Genomic DNA, 9,555 nt, shown 5'->3' on the forward strand with positions numbered 1-9,555 from the left:
CAACATAACAATATCTAAAGGCACATACTAAGAGCAGTCCTATAAAGAAAATTTATAGCTTTTAAGTGCATATATTTAAAAAAATCAGAAAGAGCATAAATAAATGACTCAATGATACACCTCAAAAATTTGGGGGGAAAAAAAGAACAAACAGAATCTAATCCCAGTCAAGAGCAAGGAATAATAAAAATAAGAACAGAAACAAAGATCAATGAATGTAAGAGCTGGTTCTTTGGGAAGATAAACAAGATCGACAGAAACAGCCAAACTAACCAATAAATAAATAAATAAATATGAAAAGAACTAAACAAGGAAACATTACAACAGTACTCCACTGAGTTGAAAAACTTAAAAAAAAAAGATGAATTTCTAGATTCAGGCAAACATCCAAAACTAGACCAAAAGTAAATCAATGACCAAGCAGACTGATAACAAACAAGATTGAAATGGTAACAAAAAGTCTTCCAGCAAAGCAAACTCCAGGACCAGAGAGATTCACAGCAGAATTCTACCAGACTTTCAAAGAAGACCTATAGCTAGCAGCCTTCTTAAACTATTAAAAAAAGAAAGATGTATTCCCACTAAGCCTTTCTATGAAGTCAGTATTACTCTAATACCAAAACCAACAATAAATTTTAAAAGTTTTTAATAAATAGTATCTACACACAGAGGCTAACGACCTCTATAATGAAAACTTTTTTGAAGATTTATTTTCTTTTTAATTATGTAGATGTATGAATGTCTCTGTGTGAATCTGTCCACCTGAGTACAAATGCTCACAGAGGCAGAAGGGTATCAGATCCCCTGGAGCTGGAGCTATTGGCATTATGAGCTGCCTGATGTGAACTCTGGAAACTGAACTTGAATCCTCTGCAAGAGCAGTATACACGCTTAACCACTGGGCCATCACTACAGCCCATACAGTGAAAACTTTACAATACTGAAGAGGGCTGGGAGAATGGTTCAGTGGTAGCACTCACTGCCAAGCCTACCCACATAGTTGAAGGAGAAAACCAAATCCTGCAAATTGTTCTCTGACCTCACCATTCAAGCTGTGGCATGTGTACCATGTGCTCCCTCCCATAAACAAACAAATAAATAAAATACAAAAAAAAAATTGAAGACATTAAAAAATGAAAAGATCTTCATAGCTGTCAAAAAAACATATATCAGAGAAAAGTCAGCCTCTTAAAACGATGCAGTGAATGTTGGATTTCCACATGTAGAAGAATGAAACTTGATCCAGATCTCTCACCAAAAGCCATTTAAAAATGGATCCAAAGCCTTAATAGGAGACCTGATACCTTGAAACTGCTGGAAGAAAGCATAGATTGTACACTTCAACATACAATCATAAGCAAGAATTTCCTTTTATTTTATGCACGTGTGTTTTGCATGCCTGGTTCCTGCAGAGACCAGAAGAGGGTGTTAGACCCTCAGTAACTAGTTACAGGTGGTCGTGAGCCACCATGTGAGTGCTAGGAATCAAACCCAGGTCCTCTGAAAAAGCAACCAGTGCTCTTAATCACTAAACCATCTCTCCAGTCCCAGCAGGGACTTTCTTAAAAGGATTCTAACAGCATAGGAAATAATCCCAAGAATTGGTAAGCTATTGAGAGCCACTGGTAGCAAAAGTCCATGAGAGTATACAGCAGTGACAAAGGGTTCTGTTAGAGGAAACCATCACCCAAGGTGTTATGGAATTACTGCCTTTTGAATGAACTGTCTCTTGTTGTAAACTTCTTGTACAATAACAGCTATGATTCTCCACATTTACCATGTATTTCCATGTTATGTGTACATGTAATCTCACAATTGCATCTCAATCTTGGGCACAAGTTTCCCTATACTTTTGGGGTAACTGGATCACTGTCCCCAGCTGTGTTTATTTTTCATTAACATATATCTGGCCAGGGCCATTCTCTGGACAAAAGTATTTCAGCAAAGATACCTTTTTCCAAGGACAAAACTGCACATTGATAAACATTAGCTCATCTCACTTACAGATAAGAGAAAATAACCACTTAATTAAATCCTCAACTCCTTACCTTCACCCCGGGTTATTTACATAAGACCCTAACTTAAGAGATTTACTGTTCACATTCCAGGGATGATGTTTTAGCCATTTGCTAGTTACTGAGTTAAGGCAGTAACTAGCACTAACCCAAGGAGATTGCAAGGCCAGGGAGGTGATAGGTGCCCAGCTTTCTTGTGCAAAGTAAGTTTTAATTCCTCCTCAGCCAGGTGCTATTCCTAGATTCCCTAATTGATCTTAGTCTTTAGTTGACCTTACCAGAGAACTCCCCTTTAGTCACTCCCCTTTTGGGTTGTAATTAGAAGCTGACATTTATTGCTTTATGTGTGGATCCTTATCACCCATCTCTGTGACCCTGAAAACTTCAAGCCTCACATTGCTTTGCCAAAGAATTGCTGCATGTGTATATATACTGGTTCTCTGAGAGCACGAGGGAGAATTGATTGAGAACAAATATGAGGACAGAGATGGAAAGAACTAGACAGAGATGAGAGAACAGCAGAAGGGACTGAGAACAGGAGGGACTGAGAGGAGCTAACTATGAGAACAGAAAAGAAACTGTGTAGATAAAATTGACTTAGAAGAATAAAATGAATGGACTAATGAGCTCAGTGTGCTTACTTTTATTAACTATCCCTCAGTTTAGAATCCTCAGCTGGTTGTTAGAATCTTCCATGGACCCTGGGAGCAAACAATATAGGCTGGACCTATTATTGTTTGCGTTAGTAAGCAGGATTATATGACATTAAAAAGCTTCTGAATAGCAAAGGAAATGATCAGCAGAGAAAAGAGATTGCCTACAGAATGGGAAAAACATCTTTGTCCACTACTGACAAGGGACTACTATCTAAGAAATATAAAGAACTACAAAAACTACACTGAATTCTCAAAACAAATAGGAATGACCAATAAATTCTTTTTAAAGTCTTTAGCTATCAAGGAAATGCAAATTAAAACTGCTTTGAGATCTGTCTCACCTCAGTCAGAATGACTATCATCAAAAAAAAATGACAATAAATTCTGGTAAAGATATGGAGAAATCTGTGAAGGAGGAGGAGGAGCAGGAGGAGGAGAAGACAGTTTTGGGGGCTTCCTATAATCATTATTTGTGATTCTTCTATAAACGAGTCACAGATCTGAGCTATGTTCCCTGTGGCCAGCCTCTCCCATGTCTGAATGCTGATGTTCAATGTCGCCTCCCACCTAGTATTGTCCCTTACAGTTCAGTCCTCGAGGGCAGGGCCATGCTTACTTGATTGCTGTGTTAGTGAGAAGTATCACCCTGGCAATCATTTAGAAAAGATCTAGCCCATTGCCAGACACAGTCCAAGAATGGAGCCATTTGAGATTACCGAGTACTCTGAGAAAATGCCAAGAACATAAGACATGAGTCCTGTGACCTCAGTTTCCTCAAAACATGGAATTGTTCTGGAATGTGTTTTTGTAATCCTCACATGTATAACGAATAGGAGTGAGTTTACTTCAGATTACTCATTACAGGTAGTTATTGTTACTTGTTTATATGCCTGTGTGGAATAACATATTTTAGCCTTGTGCAGCTTGTCCACCCCGTGCAGCTTGCCTGCCACATGTGACTTGCTCTTGTGATTGTACACTTTACTCATGTGATTCCTCTTAACCCTCCAAGTATAATTTGTCTGATGCCCTGAATAAAGTCAGCTGTTGCATGAGGGAAAAAAAAAAAAAGATATGGAGAAACAAGTATCCTTACTAACTATTGATGGGAATGCAAACTTGAGTAGCCACAGTGGAAATCAACATGGAAGACTCCATGTTGGGGGAAAAAAAAAACTGAAAATGTAACTACCATATGACCCATTCAGTTAGATACTCAGAGGATTCTAAATCAACATACCAGAGAGTATTTGTATATCCGTATTTTTATTGCTGCTCTATTCATGGTAGCCAAGAAAGAGAACCAGCCAAGACATCCGTAAACAAGTGAATGGTTTAAAAATAAAAATGTAACACACACATAATGGAATTTCATGAAGCCATAATGAAAACAGAAGCATAACATTTGCAGCAAAATAAATGGAACTTGAAATCATGTTGATTACATCAGATTCAGAAAGAGAAATGTTTTCTCTCATATGTGGAATCTAAACTTAAAATTATACATATGAATATATATATGAGTATTAAAATATTTGTGTGTAGGTCATAAAACTAGGAGAATCATGAGGAAGAAACAATCTTAAGAGATGGTATGTGTAGCAGAAGAAAGGATAAGGACACAGGAGAAGGAAGAGAGGCTAGGAATACAGCTAAGTCAGCAGTGTCTGCGTGGGATGCACAACGCACAGTCCCAACACTATACAAAATCAGGCGTGGTGGCACACTTCTGCAATCCCAACATTCAGATGTTCAAAGTAATTCTTGGTTGTTCATTGAGTTTGAAGCTAGCCTAGAACACAAGATCCTGTCTCAAAATAAAAATTTTTTTAAAAAAGCAAACAAGAAGCAGCACAGGGCCATCTGAGGAAAGGAAGGGTGTCCACCAAAGGAGGGTAGGACGACAGTGGGGAGGGGGAATGAATTAAAGTAGAATGACACACATGTGGGAAAATGCCAGACTAAAACCATTACTTAGGCTAAAACCTAAAAGATAAATTTGAAAAGAAATCCTGATGAGTTCTCTCATTTTTTCCCCCTACCATGGGATGACATGGCAAGATGGCTGTAAATAAACCAGGATGTGGGCCCTCAGGAGACACTGACTCTGGGCTGTATGTGTCTGCAAACTCAGTGGGATTTTTCCACTGGCTTTATCAGTCATTATCCCTCTCCCAACTGAGATTATCTCCTGTGTTATTCTGGACTCTAGGATCAACTATTTCAGTATTGCCTTTTAAGTACTAAGACTCCAACCAACTTAACCGATCACCAGTCCATAGGACTACTGTAAAATGAATCAAAGATAAGTCTAGCTCCTTCCATATTTTCTAATGGTGTGTCTTTGGTCAGTGTCTTAGTTAGGGTTTCTATTGCTGTGAAAAGATACCATGACCACAGCAACTCTTACAAAGGAAAAACATTTAATTGGGGTGGCTTACATTTTCAGAGGTGTAGTCTATTACCATCATGGTATGACATGGTGGCATGCAGGCAGACAAGGTGCTTGAGAAGGAGTTCAGAGTCCTACATTTTGACCGGCAGGCAACAGGAAGTAGTTTGAGACACTAGGCGTGGTTGAGAAAATATGAGACCTCAAAGTCTGCCTCCACCGTAACGTACTTCCTCCAACAAAGCCATACCTACCATGACAAAAGCCACATCTCCTAATAGTGCCATTCCCAATTACATTCAAACTACCTACCATGACAAAAGCCACATCTCCTAATAGTGCCATTCCCAATTACATTCAAACTACCACAGTCAGTTTTGGTGAACATTCTTACTCATTTCCTAGCCCTCTACACTCAAACACACAACAGAGTTCCATACTCACAATTCTTTATATATCTCCATGTAAGCCTAACTTGACCTATCACATCTTCCCTCAGGGAAAAAAATATCAGGCATTATAAAGGTCCATGAACTTCCATCTGCTGAGCTTTCCTTCTTCCCTCTGTTCCTACTGCCTAAAACTAACTTTATTCTGTATAGCACTAAATCCTTCTAGAATAGTGAAACCGTTCTTACTGATAGCTCCTTTTCTCCTGCTTTCCTGAAAATCAAAACCCATACTTCAAGTCAAATGGAAGTATACACTGTGTTTAAATAATGTCTACCAAGTGACAACCATCAAGCAAGAAGCACTAATAAAATGTTTGGTGATAAGGACCTGAAGTCATGTTGGAGAAGATGTCCTGGCTAGTTTTATGTAAACTTGACACAAGCTAGAGATATCTTAGAGGAGGGAACCACCATAAGATCAGGCTGCAGGCAAACCTGTAGCGCATTTTCTTAACTGGTATAGATGGGAGGGGGCCAGTCCATTGTGGGTGATGCTGTCGGGGGCTGGTGGTCCCAGGGTTTATAAGAAAGCAGGCTGAGCAAGCCAATGATCATCCCTCCATGGCCCTTGCATCAGCTTCTGTCTGCCTCCATGTTCCTGCCCTACTTGAGTTCCTATCTTGACTTCCTTTGATGATAAACTATGATGTGGAAATATAAGCCTAATAAACTCTTTCATCCCCAAGTTGCTTTGGTCATGGTGTTTCATAGCAGCAACAGTAACCCTACAACAAAAGGGGTCATCAGAAAAACACAATATTCCTTATTTCTCTCTTATGGTCTTTAAAATCTCCCCTCACTTTATTCTCTTTGAATGTGCTTATATTTTACTGTAGTATACACATCTCAAGTGAGTATCACTAGTCTTTGGAAATATCTCTCTAGCTATTATTTAGGTTGACAGTGTCTTGTCCAAAACTCTATGAACAGGAAGTTGAAGAGCTGAAGCTGATATTAAAGATTTGTGATGAGGGTATTTCTCCATGTTTCTTCACACCTAGTATACTCACAAGTTCATCATATATTTACCAGTTATGGCAGTTGCTCTAAAGAGCATGAATTGGAGACATCATTCCTCATCGTATAATGTTTACACTAAGGAATCAAAAGTATAGACACAGCCGGGCAGAGTGATGCACACCTTTTATACCAGCACTCAGGAGGCAGAGGCAGGCAGATCCCTGTGAGTCTGAGGCCAGCCTAATCTACAAAGAGAGTTTCAGGACAGCCAGGGCTGGCTGTTAAACAAAGAAACCCTGTCTCAAAAAACAGAAGGAAAAAAATAAAGAAAGAAAGAAAAGAAAAGAATTAAACTTGGCCGTATTATGAAAGGTATAAAAGAGCATGAAGTATGAACACAGAGCAAGATCATGAGAGACAACCTGAGTGCTGTGTACACTGGGCAAATCACTTGATCTCCTGCTAGGAGTCACTTTCATCATCCATAAAATAAGACAAACAGTACCTTCTTCAAAGGACTGATGAAAGAACTGACTGAAGCTTGATGTGGTGGTTCACATTTGTAATCCCAACAATGGGGAGGTAGGGTAGGATGATCACTTCAGGTTTGAGACCAGCCTCATCTACATAATAAGTTCCAAATCAGCCAGAGCTATATACTGAGCCCTGCTCCCTTCCCACTCACCACCAAAAATTAAATTTTAAATGAATTTTAAAAGTGCCAGGTGTGGTGGCACTTGATGGTAGGGGCAGGATGGTGAGGTTCAAGGTCACCTTCACTTACACAGTGAATTCAGAGCCAGCCCGTGTTACATGAGAGCCTGTTTCACTTGCTGCTGAGAAAGTCTACTACTCTGTTGTAAGCCGCCCCGTGGAAATAACAAATTGACTTTTCAACCACCACTGCAGCAAACTGGAAGAAGACCCTGTGGGAAACCTTGAGCCACACACACAGGTTAAGCTACACTTAGATTCCTGGCCTTTGGTCAACACTTGTTAAAAGCTGCTTCAGTTTTGAAGCAATTTTTACACAGCAATAAGTAACACAACTACTGAAAAAAAAAAAACTATTGAAAAATAAGAGAATGAAGAGGGTAGAAATAAAGTCAAAAGAACTAGATTACTAAATTAGGAAAAATTGTTAGGTCCTAGTAAACTGAAAGAAAGATGATTTCATAACATAGTGTAGCCTGTTATACAGTGGTGGCAGTTAAAACCAATGTACAAGACGACCCAGGACACACTCTTCAAGTTGAGAAAAAGCACAATGTCAAAATTCGGAGCAGGGCAGTAAGGAAAAGTAAATGAACAGCTATGAAAGTGAATCAGGACTTCAGGGACGCTTAAATAAATAAACACTGATGACAAGGATATCAATTGCTGCAATCATTAAATAATTTATGGTAGATTTAGCAATGTTCTAATTCCTTTTTTTTCACATTTTAATCTTTCCGAAATTAAATCAGTTTTTAAGTCATAAGTTACATGTGCTTCTGCTCCCTAAATCAGCTACAAAGTTGGCAGTGTGGTCTATCGGATCATTTGAGAAATAAAGAATGGCAGTGATAAGGTAGTTGAAGCATTTATGTGGGATATTTTTTCAGCATGTTTTCATTTAAAGAGCAGATCAAGAAATGAAGCACTGTTTGCTGTTTTAAATTTTGAGTATTATGAAACAAACATCTGTAAGTGAGGAATTTTGAAAAGTCAAACTATGACTAAAGAGGAACACAATGAGGAAGTAATGAAGGGAGGTATGTTCGCTTAAATGTCATCCATGTAACAGTTCCTACATGCCCTGCCTACAGTGTGGAGATCGCTGAACACACCTGAGAAGCAACTCCTCTCAGAAAGTTTGGGCGGGAAAGCAAAGTGTAATGAACGATATCTAGGAAAAATGAGAAGGAACACTCCAATACCCACTGCTGTCTTGGTATGTTAAGCAACAGTATAAAACGGAGACAAATGAATTTCCAGACTGCAGCTACTACACCCATTCCAAATCAAATTCCCAGCAGCGCTTCCCTTCCTCCTGGTCTGCACTCGCGCGCTCGGTTCCCAGCACCATTCAGCGCAGACCTGGGCAGGACAGGGCGAGGACACCCTGCCCCAGCCCGACCGCCGCAACCCGCGCGTGCCCATCCGACTGGGCCAGGGCCAACCCCGAGAGGCCACGGAGCCACGCGCCCGCACTCGGCTTCCATAGCAACAGCACGGCATACCTTGGACGCGCCAGCGCGGCCGCTTCCGGACATCTCCCACACGCACGGCCCTCCCCTCGCACTCGCCGCCCCTTCCGGAATCCATTCCCTCCGGAAGCCGCGCCTCGCGCGCTCCGCCCCTTCCGGAAGCCATGGGCGGGATCTCTTCGTGTTTGCATGGCGAGGGCGCTGCTGTTCTAGGCAGTTCCTCACTCCCCTTGGGGAGCCTGGAAAGCGCTCCGTGGGACACCAGCTCTCTTAGCTGGGCAAGATCTTAGAGTGGTCACCAGGATCAAGAGGTTATATTTCAAACTGTGTTTTGTGGAGCAAGAATGTACCATAAAATAAAAACCCTAAGTAGACTAGAATTCAATAATTATTGTTAATTAGTATTAAGATAGCCAGATAAAGCACTTCCCTATGTAATGAGGAAGAATTCACAAGTATCAAGAACAAGGATTACCAATTTTTAGAAAGACTTTAGGAATCCTAGCTGGATTTGTTATAAAGTTGATTTCACGTACTATCTGAGGTAAAGTCAGAGAACTTATATTCTTGTTTATGGATGCTTTATGTTTATGGTTCAGGGATTACTTTAATTTGGAAGAAGCAGTCATTCCGTAGATGCTTTAAAGTACTTGAACACACTTGTGGCTGGGTACTTTGAGAATATTTCAAACTAACAGGAAGGAGAGCTGGTACTTGAGCGAACTGGATTACGGAAGAGCCTGTAAAGATTTCTATTGTAGAAAAAAATAATAATTCATTGTTGAGAATGTGTTGGCATGGGACTTGAATAGAAACTGGCTTAACAGGAGAAGACACTAAAGATACACATTGAAGAAAAATACTAAATAATTTACATTGTTGGAAAAAAAA

At 40.0% G+C, this 9,555-nt stretch overlaps 1 protein-coding gene across 4 annotated transcripts in view; it reads right to left on the reverse strand.

The window, feature by feature from the left end:
• Spidr (scaffold protein involved in DNA repair) overlaps window positions 1-8,781 on the reverse strand; it is a 297,019-nt gene extending 288,238 nt beyond the window's left edge. For all 4 annotated transcript variants that reach the window (XM_052739948.1, XM_052739949.1, XM_052739947.1 and 1 more), the window contains exon 1: window positions 8,698-8,781. In XM_052739948.1, the coding sequence (XP_052595908.1) occupies window positions 8,698-8,730 (33 nt within the window). In that variant the 5' untranslated portion in view covers window positions 8,731-8,781. The remainder of the gene's footprint in view (window positions 1-8,697) is intronic.
• Between the last annotated feature and the right edge of the window lie 774 nt (window positions 8,782-9,555).

This window comes from Peromyscus californicus, unplaced genomic scaffold (assembly GCF_007827085.1).
Source record: "Peromyscus californicus insignis strain IS unplaced genomic scaffold, ASM782708v3 Scaffold_16__1_contigs__length_79575227, whole genome shotgun sequence".
In the NCBI taxonomy this organism is placed as follows: Eukaryota; Metazoa; Chordata; class Mammalia; order Rodentia; family Cricetidae; genus Peromyscus; species Peromyscus californicus.